At 33.1% G+C, this 23164-nt stretch overlaps 2 protein-coding genes across 6 annotated transcripts in view; one reads left to right on the plus strand and one right to left on the minus strand.

The window, feature by feature from the left end:
- Positions 1–1306: 1306 nt before the first annotated feature.
- Positions 1307–23164, minus strand: LOC148613231 (uncharacterized). Of its 2 annotated transcripts, none has more exons than XM_088586467.1 (10): positions 23025–23164; positions 14787–15142; positions 13577–13624; positions 12124–12326; positions 10663–10752; positions 5487–5814; positions 4439–4603; positions 3772–3891; positions 2820–2931; positions 1307–1561 (listed from the first exon to the last, which is right to left on the minus strand). In XM_088586467.1, exons 2-10 carry the CDS (start codon positions 15118–15120, stop codon positions 1342–1344), a joined length of 1620 nt encoding a protein of 539 aa, XP_088442593.1. In that variant the 5' UTR covers positions 15121–15142; positions 23025–23164; the 3' UTR covers positions 1307–1341. The 2 variants fall into 2 exon arrangements, with proteins under 2 accessions (XP_088442593.1, XP_088442592.1); XM_088586466.1 differs by lacking the exon at positions 23025–23164 and adding an exon at positions 16160–16311.
- The window catches only part of LOC148613232 (uncharacterized), a 28346-nt gene continuing 27524 nt past the window's right edge, over positions 22343–23164 (plus strand). For 3 of the 4 annotated variants that reach the window (XM_088586456.1, XM_088586460.1, XM_088586461.1), the window contains exon 1: positions 22343–22577. The gene's annotated coding sequence lies outside the window, so the exon portion shown is untranslated. The remainder of the gene's footprint in view (positions 22578–23164) is intronic. The other variant, XM_088586458.1, reaches the window with a different exon arrangement.

Here is a 23164-nt window from a genome sequence, read left to right on the forward strand (position 1 = left end):
TACTTCTATGTTTTTATTTTATTCTATGTTTTTTATTTTTGAAATTAAATTTTCTGCGGTATTATGGCAAATTTTGCTATTCACAATTCTTACTCTTTGTTAGAAAGACGGGAAATATACAGTTTTTTTTTCAGTTCCCATTGATTGAAGAGTCGCACCAATTTCAACCATCTGACCTGATGAAGGACAATGATTAAATCACTATGAATTTCGTTTTGCAATATATTTCATTTGGATGGTTGCTCTGCATTTAATGTCATCAAAATGCAATTTGGGATAATATTTTTGTACATACAAATTTGAAACATAGAACTATTCGGTTAAACGGTTAAATGCACAAAGGTGTATATGACCATACACGTTTTCAAATTAGATGTCAGTGGGTAATGTTCCACCGTATCTAATTAATGTTTTTGTGGATTCCAAAATGATTAGCGTTATTAAGCGTTAAGAAGCCATTTCGTCGGTACTTTTTATGCGCTTTTCCGCACATCACGAGAACAGCTTTAATATGTAAATGGTGAAATAAAATAACGTTTATTACAAACAAAAACCGTTTCAGAAGAAGTCTTTGTAAATGTCAGGGAGTATCAAATTCAAACATTAACAAATCCACGAATTCACATTTTCATTTCCTATTCAGAAACGAGTTTCAGTCACATCTAGGAATAGTTTGTCTTTCAGGTGTTTCGGTGTTGCGAAAAATCATTTAGATTGTACATGGAATTTCGAACGAGTTATTGATCTTTATTATATAGATAACAGTGATTTACCGAATGTTCCAAGTGTAATTTATTTTGATAATTCACACTGTGAAATAATTTCGGTAGATTCACTCTCCTGCCTTCTCCCGTCAAAACGTCGGAACAAGAATATCAATCCGCCGTTCAAATTTTTTAAATTTTTTGTTGAACATAAAAATGAATAATGGAGAAAATCTATATAGAATAATCAATTGGCCAAGAACGCATCAAGATTTAACTCGTGCGCGGAACAAGTTCCGCACACCAATTAAATCTAGGCATTTGTCGGCTCTCGTGATCATATTTTGGTTATTCACGCTTTTCAATTAATTATCCTATTATTATATGATTTATTAAGGGGGGTGAATGGGTGTTTTTTTGTTGTAAGCCTGTACATTTTTAATAACATTACGATTGGATTTGTTCGAATTTGTGGTTTTATTTTGTAATTGTCAGTTTGTTATTTTCTTTTGTTTTGTTTACCTTTTTGTCGTTTTTATGTTTTGTTTTGTTTTTGTTTTGTTTATTTAGGAACTCATGATCTCCACGCTCAAAGTAAGAAAACGAGTGATAATTTTATTCTGTACGTTTATCAGCATTAATAATAGTAACAGAAATAAAAAATGAGATTTGGCGACTTATTATCAACGAGCGGATGATTATCAGTCACATAACTGGATTCCGAGTACCATGTGATGGACTCTTCATGTGACATCATTCCAGCAACCTTTTGACAACCAGACGAATCACGTGATCGGAGAAGGAAAAACGGTTTTTCTTTTGGGAGATATATTTCCTTGGTGATATTCCCGTCATTCCTAAAATAACATTGTTTGTTAATGGTACATCTTGGAACTATTTCAGAACAAACAAAAGCAAGATAAAATGTAAAGGTTATTAAATGTATCAGGACTGAATCATGATGTCAATCATTTCCATTAGACTGGGAATTTATGTTGCGATGTATAGTGTACGATCTCTATACCAAGTCCATTTTAATCTTTAAAAATGGTATGGTTTAAATAGTTGGTTGGTTCACTGATGCTTAAACTAAAGATATAAATGGACTTTCAAAATTGTTTGGAATAAACACACCTTCCGTACAATCCCAAAATCCCTTGAAACATTATGAACGTAACAAGAAAACAAGCAACCGACCATCACAACACAAATATGAAACAAACAAAAAATCAAGAAATCTGATATAAGACGGTTCTTCTGGAACAGGGTTATGTTGCTACAATATTAACAATAACACTACAGAAGAAAATTGGTCGTCATCTTAAAATTCAACTCATGGATCAATTTGTTCACCGTGTTATAATTTTCTTCCTCTTTCATCTAACACGGATTTGATTTCTTATGAGTGTTTCTAGAAAAGCATAGCACTCTTACATTACTAATGCACCTGGTTAATGTATGAAGTTTTCAGTCGGAGCTGCTTATTAAATTTTCTTTTTTTTTATAAATGCTATTTTTTTTTGGGGGGGGGGGGGAGGGGGTTATATAGAGTTCGTTTGTTACTCTAGTATATAATTTGAATATATCATTCTGACATATTTATAACAGACTGATGACTTTCAAAATACGAAAAGGGATCTGTAATTTCTTTGAGTAAAACAGTACAACAACCAAAGGTACAAACCAAGAAGTTTCCTATTCCCCATAGATAACATCCCCTTTCTGAAAAAAGTATCGTTATTGCAATTTTCTTTATCAAATAATTACATCAACAAAATGAGTGTGATATTCTTAAATTCTTCAAGATTAAAACTGTTATTTTTATCACATTTGAAAAAGAATTGATACTTCAAAAAAACAACATTATTCCCCATACTCCCATTTAAAATCCCCACCTCATACACTATTTCCATTCATCATTCTCAACTTTTTATTAGCATCTCAGCGGGTGTTTCTAGGAAAGCAGAGGACGCTAAGCCTGGTATTTGTCCCTGGATTACATTCTATTGATTACCGCTATAACCTTGGTTCCCTTGATTACTCTTTAAAATTACTCTCTCAAAATACAACATAGAATGGAAAGTTTACTGCATACTTCTACTGTAAGTCAGATACCTGCAGCAAAATTTTACAGTTGTTCGACTGAAGCCATAGGTTCCATCTGGATGAAAGTATGTATCAACGAAACTACCACTTGTTCTCCACTGAACTGTTCCTTCCGTAAATCCTTTATGATTTTAAAAAAAGTACGGGAAAACTATGAGAAAGGCTGTCCGAAAAACACCCCGCTCCCAAGGCTAAATACTATTGTAAAAATGTACGGTAGTCAACCGATCGAGCCTTATTACAAATCTTGCTACTATGGAAATATCAAGTGGCTGTAGTTCGTATTTGCATGTTGCACTCATATGTATTTATTTGGGGGAGAATATCCTCCATTAGCGGTACATTTAAGTAAATTTCAGAATCTATATTAACTAAAATAACTGTAATTGTACTAACAAGATAGAAAAAAAAATGAATCCCCATATGATGGGGGCATACACAACCCTTCAGACATTCTTCTCCGATTTTTCACAAGATAGATGCAACACAATGTTTTTTTTCATCTATCGTCATCGCTAATTTTGATGCGAATTTAAACAGATCGTTTATGGTACATAGCTGTACTTGCACAAATAGAGGACACAAACAAAATCTCAACAAACCTGTTGTATGTAAATAATCAAAGGTTTGCAGGAACTGGAAGCATTCGCTAAAAGCATAGATAATTAATACATTCTAGATTTTTTTCTAAAATTTCCCTTTTTTCACTGGGCCTAGGACTTATTATTGTTTGTATCTATAACCAGGGGATTAATGAATAAATCGTTGTCGGACAAGACTTACTTTCGTCATTCTTAAAGAGTAGAATTGGGAGATTGCAAATTCTTTTGCAAGGAAATATTCTTCAATCCTTAACAATAAATTTATCTAAGTACCATGACATTCCGTAGAGCAAAATGTGTTCTTAATTAAATTGTAAGGTATCATTACTAGATGTGTACTGTTTTTTTTTTAAACTTACCTGAAGGACATTTGCCATATTTATAAATGCAGTAACTGCCAACTGGCCAATCTAGCTCATATCTCGATGGCATAGAACTCTTACCACAGAAGTTTAACTTAAATCTCGACGAAGTGGTGTCTAGAAATATAAATAATTGTCTGATATATCTCTGGATTAATTTTATGACTGAAATTATTATTTGTTTCTGCATGTTAAAGTAATCTTAATCTTTTAAAATAAAAAGTTATGATAAAAAACTTTAAGTGTAGAAACAAGTGCAATATAAATTCCTACATTTTTGCGCCTCTTTATGATCATATAACATCGATATTATTCTTTAAATCTAGTTTGGGAGAAAATCTTGACTTTAATTTTACGACTGGCATGGTGGGTTCCCTGAAAGAAGAAGGAACAATATTCTGGAACACCTGTCTTTCACCGTTTTATAGTTCGTACAGCTGGGTTGTCTGGGTGATTTTAAGTTCTGTGGTTTTGTTGTACACTATTATGTCATTTTAGAATTTCCGAATTTATCCAGCTTGTACATTTGTACCTACAACCGTTCTAGGTTCTATCATTCTGAAATAAGTTAAATCGTTCACCTATTATTATAAACGGATGATTAAAATAAAGCATCAAAGTAAGTGTTTTTTTGTTTTTGCAAAATAAAACGATTAAAACTAACATTTAGAAATGTGATTGTGGTACGAAAAACCTAATTTGTCACTTTGCGTTTTCCATTGGACGTATCCTGTACGAGTCATTCCGAGAGGACAAGTGTCTTTTCCGGTATTAGCTTCTAACATAGCGAAACTTCCTTTGGGCCATTTTAGTGGTATTTCGAGTTCACCTAAGGAAAAATACATCAAGTGATTATTTTTAGAAATCGCTAAAAAATATCATTATAAAAGCATAAGAATAAATACAAGGCTCAAAATATGAACAAAAGAATGGATAAATGTAAACTCACATTTAGAAGTATTGAACATAAAGAGAAAAAATGTAAGACATTAATGAAAACATCTAAAGTATTGAACATAAAGAGAAAAAATGTAAGACGGTAAGACATTAATGAAAACATCTGATAAACGGAACAAAAATTTATAAAAAAAATGATTCATGAATAAGAAAATAGTTCACCCGCTTAATTCAAGAAATAATCTCTATCACATGGTGCATACAAAATAACCTACGTAACAGACTATTTTCAAGTGTGCACCACGGACATTAAGGTTATTTCAAATAGACTGAAATATATGTCATTCCGTATGATTTAATTTAAGTATCAAAATTTAACGAGTATATCAGCAACAAAAGTTGATGTCGTCATAGTCATACAACAAAATTTGGTTAATGTAATAACGAATCAATCAATCAGAAAACATGTTACATCTGATATTAAATAAAGCAGTAGTACTATTTTTATAAACTTATCTTTTTCATCATTTTAAAAGGATTACTGGATATATTTAATTCTACAAGCATCATTTTTTATTAATATTTACATCACAGTGAACCATATCTAAATTGGAACCTGGAAAACCGATAACCTGTGAAAACCAGAGATCTTCTGAAGTCCTACATATCAGTTTTACTTGTGTAAAATGGGTGTAAAATTGTGGGGCCTGCAATAAATGTATTGTTGACACATTTCGATACGGCTACCCGATTGTAACTAGTGTATCTGTAGAATATAAAGAATGGAACTTTTACAATGACTAAAAAGTGCATACCTGAAATAGGAACCATTGTCAGTTTAATTAATTCATCAATAGCATGAAGAATAGCAGGCCGCATTGCCAAAATGTCATCAAGCTTTACACTTTCACTGCACATGTAAGTTTTCTTAAGATTATCCAAACGACCCCAGAACTTCTTTTGAAATATGGTATCTATACTCATTAATCCTAGATAGATTGGCTCGGGTTTATCAAGGGATCCAACTGTCAAGAAAGACGTCTGTTGTCCCAGACTAGTCTTTGACTTGGAGTTAGATTTAAAAACATCGAAATCAACTATTAAAGATGAACCATCGTCAGACGCAGTAATGGATTCTCCAACCTGTTAATTAAAGACAAAAAGTGTACAACTGGCATATCAACACGGACAACAATTCATCATGGTTTCAAGGGTGTCATAGAATGGTCTGTAAAGTTGAGATAGCTATGGAATAATAGTTTAATTTGGGTTTACGGAAAATGTATATGCATTCAACATATCTTGTATGTAATGATTGTAGTCATTGATCAATGTTATCCATGGCATGTTCTGCAAAAAATAATATGCTATGGTAGTAAATTTTGTTTTTTTATCCCGCAGAATTGTCGAATACTGTAAACGTACTAATTTTCGGTATGTTAGCGGTGGACAGACAAGCGCGAAAAATAGAACACGCGAAAATGATTTTTATCACTATATAACGCTAATCATTTTTTTAAATGCCACCTGCGAATATGCTTTCTTGACAGAATGAGCAAAAATTATCAACTGTGAAAATATATACGTTCACAGTAATTGGACAATTTTCGTCAGGGTCCTGAACAGCATTGTGATTGCGTTATAAAAAAATCTTTTAACACAAATGAATTCACAACTGATGTCCTTAAATTCGAAAATAGAAACATTGTCCTAAGCTATGGGTTAAATTCCGTGATAGTTACAGAGTAATACATAATATAGGCTATAACAACATGACTCGATAAAGCAAGTATTACACTGAAAGAAGGAAAGAAAAGATCATTACACTTGTATCAAATTAGTAGCTTTGGTTTGTTTGTTGTTTTTTCAATTGTATGAATTCAAAATGATGCATTTTGAGTAAAAGTTCTGTTTTCCAAAACGTGTTCATAATTGTGGTGCTACTCCGTAGACAGCCTTACAATCTGTATAACAAACAGTATTATTATAAGGACGTGCTTTTAAGTAACACGATCACTGCCATCAAAATCGCTCACGCAATAGTTCATTCTGTGTACTTAATGACATATTGCTGTCTGGCCGTAGCAACATTACAAATGATATTTTTTAATCACTTGCTCAATGTACAAAACAAGAGTCATTTTTCTGAACAGAGAAAACCATTACAACCAATAAGGAGAACCCAAAGAGCATCTTTTCGGTAGTAAATGAAAGTATTGATGAATTGTTTCTTCGGTATGTTAGCGGTCGTTCGCCATTACACTTGAATGCCAGTCTCCTCAACAAATCTGGCTGTCTTCTGTAGGTCTTCCACAGGTCCATACGTTTAATGGGGGTTGATTTATTCCATATCTCCTCTCTCTGTGCCAGGTGTAACTTGCAAGTCTGCAGAACGTGTTACGTATTCTGCTCTGCTTTTCCACAGGGACACATAGGTGACGGTATGACCTTCAAAACTCAGATGTAGGTCGAGTGTGTTGTGTCCTGTCCTGAGCCTGAAGACTGTAGTTTGCTAAGATCTTTTTAGTTGATGGTTGCTATCTTGCTTCTGAGAGGTATCGTGCAAAGACTTGATAATGGTCTTCATTTCTGTGTAGCAGACAGGATTTTCATCTTGCTGTTGTTGTTGTTGTTGCTAGCTATACAGTTTATCTGCTTTTTCATTTCCGATGATTCCACAATGTGGAAGTATCCACTGTATGGCAGTTTTAAGGCTCTTGATGGAATAAATAGCTCTTTCAAGTTGTAGTAGTTTGTTGTCGGTCAGTGTTGGTATTACGGAGAGGGTATCTGTTAGGAATACTACTTGAATATTTTCCTTGATGTAATTTGACGCATGGATAAATGCTTCTTCTTTGGCCTTGTAGTGGGGGCAATGTAGTCCTAATGGTATTGCCATTGACTGTTGTTCTCCATTTGGGTATTCTATGTAGATACCGGCCCCTCCTTTTGTTGTCAAATTTGTGGCTGAACCGTCTGTGTAATTTCTAGCTCACAATTCTGATGGATACTCTTCTGCCAGCATGCTCATTGTTGTGGTCTTTCTAAAGATGTTTCATTGTTCATCTTTGGCACTGAGTAAAGGAACTGTTGTCTGAATGGTTACATTGTCCTCCTTTCCTGCACATAGATTGTCATTCATTTTAAAATCCATAGGTTTGACATGCTTAAGTAGATGTTCTTGGTGGTTTCTTTGCAATGCTCTTGTTTCTAGAGTGAAGCTGAATCTTTTAAGTCTGCCTGAGGATAGTTGTTTTAGTCTCTCATTCATTGAGTGGTGTGGTAACCATTGATATTTGGTGGGTTGTATCATAGCTTTACATTCTTTTCTCTTACTTAATGGTTGTATGTTTGTAATTTCCTCCATAATAGCAATAGATGCTGATTGACACTAGTTTAAAATCATTTGGAATATACTTAATCTTGTTTTCCTTTTCTTTTCTTGTGTCATCTTTTTTATTCGGTTCCCTCCATTGTAAAACGTCTTTGTGCCCAGTGTTCATGTTTAAACCACATTGTTTGATTTTGACGTTTGTAACTTTGGTGTTTCGGTATTTTCATGCCAATATTTTTAGACGAGAATATGCTATCAATCAAATAGACCATGCATGCATTATACTAGTTTGGCATGTTGAGTCGATTTTTCAGTAGTGTGCCACACCAACAAGTAACCCGGGTGGATACAGGTACTGAAGAACGGAATATCACGTTTATTAACCAAGGTGGCGCTAACGGTCACGCTGCAGTGATTCTCTTCCGTTTCAACCATTTTGTCAGATAGCAAAAAGTGTGCGCCTGGTGCGTCGACCCTTGATCAGTCCACAAGTAGGCATGTCACTACACGAAGACGCACAACGCAGACTCCTAGCAAACCACCCATCACTCCCCAACGAGTGTCAGAACAAAAGATAATTTTTCATGTAAAACACAACTGTCTATATTTTCGGTAGTCAAAATAAAGATGTAGTGGGACTTAAGCTGTGTAAATAGCCAAAATAAATCAGATTTGTTAGAATAAAATTGTTAAAAAAAAGTAAAATGTATGAATATTAGGAGAAAGAACGTGTTTAATTCTTTGCAATGACGTCATTTAATAAAAAAAAATGCTGACAATTGTTAAATTCATTGCTGTTATTGTAGTTTTGTCTATAGTTTTTGTTTTTGTTTATAATTACTTGTTTTTTTTTGTTGATGACATATTTATATCCAGAAAACTATGCCAACACCAACGAAACAACTTTGTAATTTCTCAAATGATAAAATATGCCATGATGAATGTATTCACTAAATAAGAATATTGGTAATTTGTTTACATAAAAATATTTAACGAACTTTCTCCTTTAATTAAACAAATCAACTGAATATGTTTAGTCTATGATCTAAATATTACCTTCTCACCTAGAAAACACATTCAGTCACGTAATATAATATTTCATGAAAAAATATGAACAAAGCATTATACTTTCTCTCCTTTTACGTATTTTTTATAGAATTAACAAAATGGGCTTGAGACGATTTAAAACGGCGAGACTTCGTCTAAAAATAACAAAATACATTGTATTGAAAAGCCTTTAGAAGTTTCAACTTAAAAAAGCACAACAATGTAAATATTGCAAGAATACTCAAGGAACCAAGAATACAACGGAAATCAAAAGAATGACAGAGACCAGACAAGGAAAACAGACACACACAACAATGAACATAAAATAACAAAATGCTACGCAACAAAGTATACGAGTACTAAAAACTGAGAGCATGCAAATTAAACAATGGCGATTGCAAGACAAAAGAAAACTCTCATTGTTTCCAATGCAAACCCATATTTTAAGTGATGCCCCTTATTTATTAAACCTTAGCAAATCATACAGTTTAATGTCTCACTCTAAGGTTCATAAGCAAGTTATCTTTAGCAACTTTCAAGACATAGGGTCAATGCAGCATTTTTTGGCTTGTTTACATACAATATGAAAAATTTTGACCCTAGCCCTCACCACTATTTGAAGTGCTTTGAAAAGAATCTGAACAGCACAATTAAGAACTGGCATATATTCGGAAGTGCCAAAATGAAATATATTTCAAATTATATTCGATTGGAAAAATATTCAATCACTTTTCTCCTCTTCATAACATGTTTTCTCTCCAAAAGGGGCGTCCTTTGTGAAATCATTACAAAGGTCAACGATATTTATATTACCAAGTCATATGACTGATCGGATCAGTCTATTAGTTCCAAAGGGGAATTCACGAATTGTGAATGAAAATATCCAAGTTTCTTATTTAAAATCGGTGTTGAATCTACAGAAATGCAATACGTTGTATTTCTTTTTAAAAAGCACTACTACTCTTACCTTAAAATTGTACACAATTCCTTTTAAAGAAAGGTATATAGACTGGGTTATATTAAAGTCAACCGATGCATTCTGTTGATTATAACTTACATATAATCTCTGTTAATGTAAAATTGTATTGGCTACAAATGGAGCACAGTGAAACCATGTATGCTCTTAAGCATTACATATGACTTATTTTTTTTCTAAAAGTTACTAGCTAAAGAGTCATTTCCGGAGTTTAAAATAAATTGGAGAAAATGCAAATTTCTTGTAACAAAACAGTTTTTTGTTTCAGTAAAAATAAGTTTGTAATGAAACGGAATGAATATGATATGTTTAAAACGTCGGGAAAAATACGCACTCAACCCGTTTAGGAAAAATATAGCTTTGATTGTATGTGTTCCAACCGTCTTTGTAGGATTATTTTATTTCCAGAATATATACAAATGAAGATGTAAAACTTTTAATTCTAAAAATTGTATTGCTGTTGGTGCTGATATTTATAAAACTGAATATTCAACTATGATAATGCTCGCAGGTGGTTCCTGGAAAGTCGATGCCTACTTTATATTTATGAGACCTTTAATTTTGCATAGTGTTGATCATCAGAGAAAAATAATCATTAACGTCTTTGAATTTTAAAAAATCACATTTTACTTACATTGCGTTGTAGATACTGGAGAAAATTAATGTCGTTAATCTGGTGACGAGTCGTGGTCTTCATGCCATACATCGCTTGTACTATTATATGCTAAATATAATTGAATAGCAGTGTCAACTAAACAAACCAATCGTACCGTATAAAAGAATGCAAACTATGAACAAATATTACGAACCAGTGTTATCAAAACAATATTCACTCTGGTGTAACAAATACGTTGACTTTGAACTGGGAAGACGAAAAAATGTTGTCAGTGAAACCTGCTTAAATCGAACCACATTCTAACTTAAAAATCGGTTCGATTTAGACTGGTGATTACTTTACCAATGTGTAAACATGTTTAATCAATAAAAAGATAACTTTAAAAAATGGCTGGTGTAGACAGGTGTTCTAATTACTTAGGTTTCTGTCCCGACAGGTTCCGATGTACAAGACAAACCATCGATTCTATCCGATGGAACCTGAGAATATTGAGAATGTATGAAAAAAAAGACTCTCTCAAATAAAAGCATAACTTTGACGGAAAATATGTGTTAGCGAACACAATGCCAATCTGGAAATTGTTGAGGTTGGAAGAGTAATTGGAGAGATCACATTTTCACCTATTCAGAAAGAATAAATTCATTAAACTTTTAACAAGTATATTTATAAGTAAAGCATTGTTGTAATAATGATTAGTATGGCATGATTTAAATGAACACATAAGGTCCAATTATTTTGATGTTCTTTTATTGACTATAAGTTCAAGTTTTTATCTAGTTTCTCTTTTTCAGCAGCTCATGGACTTTATATGTTTCATTATTACTTATTGACCTACTGGTGATTCCAAAATTCAACTTATTTATTTAGCAAAAGTCGTGTTAAATGTGACCATTGACTCATCTTGTAATACTTCCAAATTAGCTAATGTTCATTTTTAAATTAGTCGATTTAGTTTGTAAATGTCATGCTATAATTTAATGTAAATTACGCTGTAATTGTCGATAATATGGTAAAATTGTACAAACGGTAATGTAACCATGAATTTTGGCTTAATTGCTCTAGAGATTTTTAAACTGCTAAATATGACTATTGTAGTAGAATGACATATTATTATAAAATAAGACAAGAGTAGAGTCACGAATTATTCAAACCATTACAAATTTGATAAATTGTCAAATGCATAAAAGTTACTGTGTGATAAAAAACGGGTCATAGAATGCATTACAAAAGAGAAAACATGCATAGGTGTTTTCACCTTATTGTTTGCACCTTCGGAAAAAAACTGCTACACCAACTGAAGTATATTTCAATTTTTAAAAATGTGTCGCAAATATTGTATTTCTTTTTTTCGGCAACTGATGCCTTTCTACGTGCATTATTTTTTGTTGCATATACATTTACTCTGAGCTACACAATTGAAACTTACTTTAACAACGTGTTTGCTCTAAATTCTTATTTAATCATACGGTTTATACTTACAGTGCCCCATTTATTTAAAAAGTCAAGATACAGCTCTGCTTTATTTTCCTTGACCAGGCTGAGCGCGCAAACATCAGTTGCAAAATTATCATCTACTTCATCAAAAGCACGAGGCATGCTGTCAGTCGCAATTTGACAAAATTCAACAAATTCTTGCATGACGGTATGGTGTTTAAATGTCATATGAGTATGGTATTTGTAAGCTGAAAAAGCAAATGATAATGACATACTGGAGAAATAGTACTATGTCCTCAACAACTTAATAAAATTATATATATGCAATTTGTACAAGTATATGTTGCTTATACCTTCCACCTTAAACATATCAATGGTAATATCATTTCACAAAAAGTCGTAAGTGTTAAGTTGATCATAAATAATGACGTCATAAACTAAAATAGCATTGTGACGTCATGATTTACGATCAATTTCACACTTACGACTTTTTGTGAAACCGACGCCTGGAGAAATACTACTATGTATGAGAGGAAAATGTCCTCAACAACTTAATAAAATTATATATATGCAATTTGCACAAGTATATGTTACTTATACCTTCAAACAATCAATGGTAATATCACTATTTACACGTAAACTACAGACGTTCTCTTTGGGCACTCAAAATACATTGACCAATTTTACATGTTACAATATCTTACTTACTTAAACATCATATTTCATTTTTTATGTTGTTTTTATGTAACCGACTCACTGGTTTTAAGCTAAGTGGCATAACTCTTTAAATCAATGATGTTTTCGTCTCGTATTTTGTTTGATCAAAATATGTCAAACAGGTAGGAATAAATCTCTGTTACTTATATGCTTACAAGAGGTTTTCAAAAACCAATAATTTGTAAGAGTTATGTCCCATAACCTTGGTGCCTTCCTCATTATACTTTATCATTTAAAAAATGTTTTGGAGCGATATATATCTAAAAAAATCCTCCTTGTTAAACTCGCTGTAATAATTATTGTCTAGATTTGAAACTGCTGGTGTGTTGTAATATGTATACTGTATTAGTTTTATAGATTGAAGTATTTTTCATATCGAAAATAATTCTTAAAATTATTGGTATTAAAAAAAGTTACTAATAGGGTACTTAAGTCTAGTAAAAAAATTTTACTGGAATTTTCGATGTAGAGGGTTTTGAAATCCAAAGACCGATCTGCATTTTATAGTGTACTTCCGGTACCTCCGAATGCTGTAATACAATATAAAATTTTCTATTTCATTTTATTTCTAAACTCTTTTATCATGTAGAAATATATACGTGTCATTAGTTAACGGTATTGTCATACAAAACAATGTTTTGATTTTAATAATTAACTCTACGCTCTTTAAATGACAGATCTCCATGAATTTGAATGGTAGCTTCGAACTCACTCTCGTGTAACCACGGAGTCATATGACGAGACTTACATACCCTATAGAAAACAATCAGTAAATACAAACCTGAACTCATTGAAAATCTGTAGGGTCTTAATCTTAAATCACCAACGCCTTCAAAATTGATTTTGAAAAATTATTATTTTCATAACCCTCTTACTATATTACAGATAAAAACTATTATTGGCTAAATATTATAAAAGTTGAATTTTTTTATGTGGAATATGTTTTGCTGCATTATCTGCAAAATTATTCAGTAAGTATCATTTACACATACAAAATACTTAACTATACAAGTCACGGAAAAACACCGCGCATACATGTCCATTTTGACGGAAATGATATCAAGTTGCAGACAATAAAAATTCACAAAAATCTCCTATACATTCAAGGATTAAGATCCTCTAATCTCTGTTTCCGCTATATAGATGAAGTATTATCGTTAAACAAACCAGTTTTCGGAGAATTTATACATATTTTCTACCCAACGAACTTGAAATAAAGGATACTTTATATATTGACCTCATGTCTTCACTTAGAGATCGATAGTAAAGAAAAACTATAGACCAACCTATACAACAAACGCGATGACTTTTCATTCCGAATTGTTAACTTCCCTTTCATTCGTGGCAACATTCCTTCAGCACCTGCGTATAGAGTTTACATACCACAACTCATACAATGACAGAGCTTGCTGTATCTGCGCTAGACTTCTTACAACTGGGCTTCTGGAACAGGGTAATGTTGGTACAAGGTTGAAGTATCTCCCTGCACCTTGAAAACTGATTTGTTCAACATTTTATAGTTTTCCTTTCCTCTTTCGGATACCCTGGACTTGACTTTTTGAACAACTCGGCGGTTGTTTCTAGAAAAGCTGAGGATGCTCACTCTACTTGTACACCTGGGTCAAGCTTACATATTTTTTTTATTGGAGTCCGGGTTGTTTATTTACTTTTGTGACTTTGTATGAATCATTTTAGTCATTTTATGTTATTTATTGTGTATGTCTATTTCCATTTCTTGTCGCTGTCCCTGGATTACATTTCTTTGATTTCCGTCCTGTAAACTACTTTTAACTGCAACATTTTTGTGCTGTCTTAGTGACCTACTTTTTAAACGCAGTTTTCAATTTGCGATCATTCCCTGAATCGTAATACCGTGTTCTTCGAGGAAAATTTAAAAATATTAATAACCGGTATTTTTTTTGTTTACAGCGATAATAAGTAGAAATATGATTTACGGAAGAATTTCACGGTGAAGAATAGTCGAGACAAACCTGAGCTGCTTATGTGCCAATTGAATCTCTTGGTGTATGAACCCTGATCATGAAACCAATTTGTAAACTCAAACTGATGACCATCAGTTCCCATGTGATCGCATGTGATGTTTTGATCTGGTAATACGTCGTCGTATCTCTTAACAAGTCTTCTTTGATGTAAAATACCTGGATCACGCCCCCCAGATTTAGGGTTGACGCCATCCGGGTTCCCATTCAAAATATTGTATCCTACACCAACGACAGTCATATCAAATATTGATTTAACATCATCGGCTACAATAATCTTGATCAGGATAAAAAATATGATTTCTCTCATTCTATGAACAGGCATTCGGAGTAGTTTAAGTAATAGCCTAAAAAAATTAGAGTGAAAGTAGCAAGATCGTCAAAACTCCAAATGATATTAAGAAATTGCAGAAGTTAAGAGTGAGTGATTCAATTATATCCCTCACATAAAAATATTTTGGGTGGAAACCCTCCAGAAAGTCTGAAAGATAACATTTTACACACTGAAAGTGCTAGCGAAAAAACAAATGTATTCAATGGATAAGCTTTAGATTGTGCAATGTACAGTGAAGTAAGAATGAAGAAAAAGGAAAGAAAAATTTCTCGCCATGGCATACTATAACCAATAAAAAGTTATATAAACATAAACAGCATTTTCAGGTAAACAAACATTGTACTGATAGTTCAAGGTATATATCAATTAGCTGTCTTTGTAAGAATCATGCAAAATCGGAAAATGTGATACACCCCGAAAAATTAATTTATTTTTTGTTATTAAGTTGTTTTGGGTCTGCATTTATGAAACGTGTTTTTATTCATTCCAACCTGTCTGCTCTTAGGACATGATACATATTAAAAATTCAATAGATTTTATTGTATTTGAGTGTCATTTATAGACTATCTCCATTAATTTTACAGTGCATTCTACACGGTTTTTATCTTCTAACAAAAGTTATATGAAAAACCGAATGTTAATTTCTGTTTACTATGACAATTCAAACAAAATATCAAAATAAAAGTATGTGGGCATTTCACCGATGAATCACATTTTGCGTGATTCTTGGTAAGAGTGCTAATTTTAAAGATACATCAATTCGACTTTATGTAAAATATTTAGATAATCGGTGAATTATTCTATGTATGGTTTTAGAATCATACTGATTCAGAGGGTGGATGGGCTAACAAAACACAACCGACAAATATATATAAGAACTTAATAATTCATAATGGAATACATAGATAGTACGATTATATTTTAAGACTGTTAAAACAATTTCAGTCAACGTTCCTAACGAAAATAACAAAATATTATAATAAATGATGAAAATCAAATGGCAAGCAAAGAACGAATCATGCATACTCACAGTCTGTAAACCAATCCCCTGATTTTCAGTTTAACAACCACTTAATTTTTCCTTTAACATAATGAACATGGAAACGTGACATTTATTATATTTGAATGTTAAAACGATCATAATTTTTGGAGTATGAGAACTGTAGTTGATTTCAAATTTAGTCGAACCCCCTTTAATTTTGAAGTACTTAAAAAGGGACATTAATGTTTTATAAATAGTATCCATCTAACATGTATTGAAAGAGTAAACAAGGAAACCAAGGTTATAGCGGTAATCAAAAGAGTGTAATCCAGGGACAAAGACCAGACATGGAAAACATACATGTTTAACTTTTGTTATTGAGTTGTTTCGGGTCTGCATTTGTGTATGTTATATGAAAAACAAAGTATGAATGGATAGCATATCGCAGCAAAGTTTTCTGTGTATCGGAAAAAAATAAACAAGTTCTTTACTAACACTTTGATTGAAAGAAACTTGTACTACTTCATGTACACAACTTGTTAAGATTAAGCAAATTTAATTCATCCTGAAGCATCTGTGAGTAGATATATTTTGACTGCTTATATAAGGAAAAGTGCGGGAAAATTTTCCCGCTTTTTTCCATAGTGCATGTCAACAAAATTTGACCTATCAACTATTTAAAAAGGCAAATATATTTAGGGATGGGACGAGACGCAACAAATGCACCATAACCCCTATCGCTGTAAAGTAGTAAATCCATACAGAGATCATCAAAGCGTCTTAAAAAAATATAAACATACCCTAAGGAAAGCTCTTAAAGGCCCCGAATACAAAAGTATTAAAATACACAGTAACACAACAATGCAATAACAAAAACGCATTAATGTCCAACATTGACATTACCGAGAAATCCTTTATTTCTAACCAAGTATCGATGCTGAAAGCACAACAGACGACGTAATAGTGGACAAAATGATTACATTTTTTTCTGTTTATTTAGCATTAGCCATACAGCAGGCAAAACATGTTATTGCAAAAATGTGTTTATCTTTACAAAAAAAGTATAGTAAATAATTGCTAGACGAAGGATTACTGTATCAAAACACCTTATGTTGTTACACTATTTTGGATTGTCTGTCAATCTGTATTACACTATGCCCCAGTTAACATGCAAGGCCTTGTTTAAAAAAAAACAAATAACATATTGTTATACCAAACATCAATTGATTCATGAAAAGCTCTGTTTTAAGGTAAGTTTGGTAGTCGTCAAATTGGCATATGGTGTAGTTTTTCATTTTTCGGGTTCAAAGGTCACCACCCCAAAAATGAAAATCTGTTTTTGTCTGAGTTCATTGTGTTATATGTAATCAAATGATATCATTTTAAAATCGTGCAACATATTTTCTCATTACTATTAATTTGTCTGTCTCTAATATATCTTTATTATTATACTGTAATATTAGTGTCTTAATTATTTATAAACTTGTTACATCATAAATAGGGGAGGGTTTTTATGAAGTTAAGTCAAATTAAGTCACCCTCATTTTGTACGAAAAAATTCCGCCCGTTTTGTCTTCATTATGTACAAAGTAATCATAATATCTAAATCTAGAATGACTAGATGTCATCTAGGAATAAAGAAACTGAATTTGCATGTTGCATATTCTCAGCGAATAAATACTTTATTTAATATGAACATATCCTTTTTAATTGAAAAAAAAATAAAGTATGACTACGTTAGAAGTCATACTCAACAACGGTACTCGAAAACTATTCAGTTCTATCTACGTATAAGCAGGGAATCGGAATAATCACTTAGGTAGTAAGTAAACTGAGTTAGTTATTGGAATTTTTTTCTCTTTTGTCAAAGAAACTACAATTTGATATTTTAACTAAAAAGGTGTTTTTGTGAAAGTTCCATTATACTGTTACCTTTCGCCAACAGAAAAATAATCAAGTGCATTTATGATTACTCTCTATTACCAATTGTCACAATGACGGACAGAATTTACGAGAACATTTTAAAATCATATACCTTTAAATGGTGTTGAAACAGATATTTACGGCAATGAACACAATAAATCCTTTTTTTGACAGAGCAGAGGACACTTACCTTTCCAGTGCAGATGGTCCATTCAGTTTTTATTGGAGTCCCACTTGATCCTTTACTTTTGTTACTTTGTATATGTATAAATTTGGTTATGCTATGTTCTTTTTGGGTGTATTCTTCATGTCTGATCGTTGTCCCTGGATTATTTGTTTCTATTTCCGCTAGAATATATGTTCCCTTGAATACTCTTAGAAAAATAATTGCCAAAAAATGTAATTTATGAATTCCGGAAAATATTCCATTTTTCATCGTAATTGACTTTTGTTATTCGAGTTATCAAACGATAAAATTTATATATCAAGGAATTTGAAGAAATATCATTAATAATTGCGACAAAACTGAAATAGCAAAGAACATTGAGTCCATCACGTATACGAAATACGGTGAACTTAGCAAAAATACAAGAGATAAATTGTTTAGTAGTTACAGAACATCTAAGGTGCACTCGAATGCAAATGTATGTCAACGCCTGTAATATACTGACCGCTTCGGATTAATATATGTTCGCTACAACCTATTTTTCAAAAACCACCTTGGTTGTATTATATTAATTTTAATTGAATTACTTCACAACAATTCACGTCCAAAATTCAATAGTTTCTATTATATTTCAGTTTAATTCATATAGGTACCTCAATTAAAATTTTGAATTCTTCAATACATTTCATTTTATATAATTTACATCTCCTAAGAACAACGGTTATATAAAAGACACAACTTACATGTACTTAATTTAACTATAAAATTTAAATCAAAACATAAAAACATGTGTTGGTTTTCCAACCACGAATCATTTATACCTCAGTTTTTTCCTTATTTTTTCTTATTTTTCATTTGTTTCGTTTTGTTGATATTTTGCATACTTCTTTCAAAAACTTTGAACTATTAGAACATTTATGCCGACCTCGGCAACACCGCCTGCATATAGTCCAGCGCCCTAGAATGACCCGGCCAGCGAAAGCTATATTTTATATAGCCTAGCTGGCCGAGTGGTCTAGGGCGCTAGAATATGTGCAGGCGGTATTGCCATAGATGTCACAGCGGTACGAGTTCGAGTCCCGCGTAGGGAACGACCAAAAATTTGCTTCGCGAATTTGACAGTTCTAACATCGTTGGGAATTTTTCAGACCTTCTGTACGTTTATATATCTTCCCTGTATCAATTTCATCCGATGTTAGTACTGTCAAATTTGCGATGCAAATTTTTTGGTCGTTCCCTCCTCTATGGTAACACCGCCTGCACAAAGTCCAGCGCCCTAGACCACTCGTAGGATTTATCTAGGGCTGTAATTTAGTACACGATGTATGGTAGTACGTTCATCTAGGTGTTATTATGTAGGATAGAGGATCAAATTAATGATGCATGTCACAACAAATCAATATCTTTTGGAGACAATCAGTTCAAGACTATTATCTGAATATAATAGCATTAAAATCTATGATTTTTAAACACTGTATTCCCCATACTCAGTTAAAATCCCGACTTAAAAACATTATACATCGTTGTTTTTCCAAAAAAGATGATACACCTAGATACAAATATATAGTTCTTTTTAGAGATTCATCATACTTTGTAAGAAATAATTCTAAATCATCTTCCAAATATTACAGAGGAGGATGTTTACAAAATGCTGGAACTTTTAATCGACAACATATTTGTCCAGTGTGGTGGACGTGTTTTTCAACAAACGGTCGATATTCCAATGGGAACAAATTGTGCTCCTTTACTTGCTGACCTATTTCTTCACTCTTATGAGGCTGACTTTATAGCTGAACTGATCAGAAAGAACGAATATCGTTTGGCTAGATCCTTCAATCTCAGTATCCGCTATATAGATGACGTATTATCTTTAAACAATCCTAATTTCGGGGATTTGATCCATCGCATCTACCCAAAAGAACTTGAGATAAAGAATACTAAAGACACTGTGAAGTCAGCCTCATATCTTGACCTACACCTAGAAATCGATTGTAAAGGAAAGCTATTGACCAAACTTTACAACAAACGTGATGACTTTTCATTCAGAATTGTCAACTTTCCTTTCATCTGTGGCAACATCCCTTCAGCACCTCCGTATGGAGTGTTCATATCACAACTCATACGTTATGCCAGAGCTTGCCGAAACTACGCAGACTTTTTGTATCGCGCTAGAACTCTAACAACTTCTGGAACAGGGTTATGTTGCTACAAGATTGAAGTAATCACTACAGAAGTTTTATGGTCGTCATCATGAACTCGTGGATCGTTATGGTGTATCCATCTGCACCATGAAAACTTATTTATTCAACGGGTCACAGTTTTCCTTTCCTCGTTTGTCTACCCCGGACTTGACTTTTTTATGAGTAACTCGGCGCCGGGTGTTTCTAGAAAAGCAGAGGACGCTTATCCTACCGGTGCACCTTGTCCATGCTCCCAGTTTTTAGTGGAGTCCGAGTTGCTCATTTGCTTTTGTTACTTTGTATGTATGATTTAAGTTACTCTATGTTCTTTGTTGTGTATGTCTGTTTTTCATGTCTGGTCTTTGTCCCTGGATTACATTCTGTTGATTACCGCTATAACCTTGGTTCCCTTGATTACTCTTTATACAATATACATGTATATGTTAGTTTAAAACATGATAGTTTCAGCTTTATTTATTGTGTTAGTAAAAGGTTATAGGGCGCGTGGGAGGATTTCATTTTCTATTTTTGATCGGATATTTGCATACATTGTTTGAAGACCTTAAGTGACTTTCAAGATGACGATCAGGATTACAAACTTATTATTTTGAGTATTAAAAGGATTTAGTATTAAATATTGTTGATTTTTCACACATTCATTTTCACTCTGCATTGTATAGCCATTTTTTAAAAAATTTATTCCGTTGTTTTTTTGTTTGTTTTTTTTTCAAAAGTACTAAATTCACGGCCACACTTGAGTTCCAGGGAAGTATTTAACATGGGAAAGGCTTAATTCATTTGAAAGTGGTTTCACAGTGACGGACAAGATCTGTGACACATAAAAGAATGGAACATTGACCAACAGCTTAATCAATTTATTTATAAATGAAAAATTTGAAGAGAACTGCTCATGGCCCTTGGCTGTCGGCCATCTTAGTTAAATGAGTAAAGAAATAAACACAAACACAATTATGACATTTGTACTGAAGCATATGTAAGCCTGTGGTCACACGCAACTGTCATATTGTTAGACAGAATTTCACTCTCTGACATGTTATTAGGCACTTTCCAAATAAACACTTCTTTTGACCCTGCATATGAAAATTTAGTACATTTTACTGGAACAACAAGACCTTAAAAGTAGTCAAGACGCCTTTTGGGTTCACCTGGAGAATGATCGTTAACAACTATTGGGGAGAAATAGTCACTATGAAGGACAGCAGTATGTATTGTCTGGTACCTGGCTGCTTCTGTTAGATTGGGTGTAGATGGGTTCAAGTATTCCTCTCTGAAATGTAAAATGTGCATAATACATGTAAAGATTACTTGCATACAATTGAGAAATTTATACATTTAAAAAATAAATCAAAAAAAAATAATGCAGATTGTGCAAGGCTTGAAGGGAATAAGTTGACTGATTGGTTGATTTAATGGGGCTCAATGCCACTTTCAGCAATATTTCAGCTATCTTGGCCGTCAGTTTTAGTGACGGAGGAAGCCAAGGTTTCCAGAGAGATCGGCCGACCTTGGGCAGGTAACTGACAAACCTTGTCACTTTCGATCTTTTATAAGTTGACAAATTTGAGTAAATTTTGTAGGTTTGTTTTACATGGCTGCACTACAGAAAACCAGCAAAATATCATAGATTTTACTGAAAATTTAACTTAAGGTTAACTATTCTGTCTGGGAATTTCAGGTTACACATTTTAGACCTTTTGAATACAGAAAATCGAATAAAATCATTTTTTTTTCGACAAACATTTTACACATCATTATTTCTAGCCTTACCATTGTCATTAGCAATGTGTACCAACTTTCAGCTGGAAATAACAATTAAAAATGAAGAAAGTGCCAAAATAGTATTTGGGAACGGGGAAATGTTGCTACGGGTACGGGTACGAGTACGGCTTACACATTTTAGTTCATACTTCATGTACGCTGCCATTGTTTATCCGTAACCACGAGTGCAGAAGCGCCACCTTCAGGGAAAAGTCATGAATCAGCGCCACTGACGTACTGTCTCCAGAAATTCGACGAGGACCAGGAAATAACACGAATTTGATTAGAATTCGGCTGACCTATGATATCTTTAGCTAATTAACTAAACGCTATATAGAAATCGGTAATGGCTAAGTGTTGGAACTAGGACACGCCCGAATTCGAAGCTACTGTACTGTACTGTAGTCTGCAGACTGCAGTAAGTTGTGTTAAAACGAAAGTACAATTTTTTCTCATTACGAGAATGAAATAAGACCACAGTCTCTAATACAGTTACAGCAATTTTTAATCAAATACTCTGTAAACTGTAACTATTTGCTGAAGGTGAAACCTTTCAAAGAGTAATCAAGGTTATAGCGCCATTACTGGCATTAGCTGTAATCAAAACGACAAAAAGAATTAGTCGGAATTTCCTCTGACCCTGTAACCCTCCTCTTTTTTATTTGGATATTGATATGTCGGGTTGGGGTCAGAACGATGTGCCATACAAAAAGTTGGAGATTAAGTGGTACCGCGGACTATCGCCCTTCAACCGCTTGTAACGACTTTCAAGTTGAAATTGTGCATGTCACACCTACCTATACTTGATGACACATACAACACATTTTCGAATTGAAGCTCTACTTTTTAAACCGTCGGGACTTACCGCTAGAGTTGTCTCTCTTTTATTTAATATGAAGATAGTTTGCATATATGCATGACGTGTTAGTACCAACAAGTCGCTTATTAGCTTAAATCATGTGTAACAAATCCTTATGGGAAAATCCCATACTAATATCCGCCATG

This window comes from Perna viridis, chromosome 6 (assembly GCF_037379345.1).
Source record: "Perna viridis isolate PV_CMFRI_1.1 ecotype Kerala chromosome 6, ASM3737934v1, whole genome shotgun sequence".
NCBI lineage: Eukaryota > Metazoa > Mollusca > Bivalvia > Mytilida > Mytilidae > Perna > Perna viridis.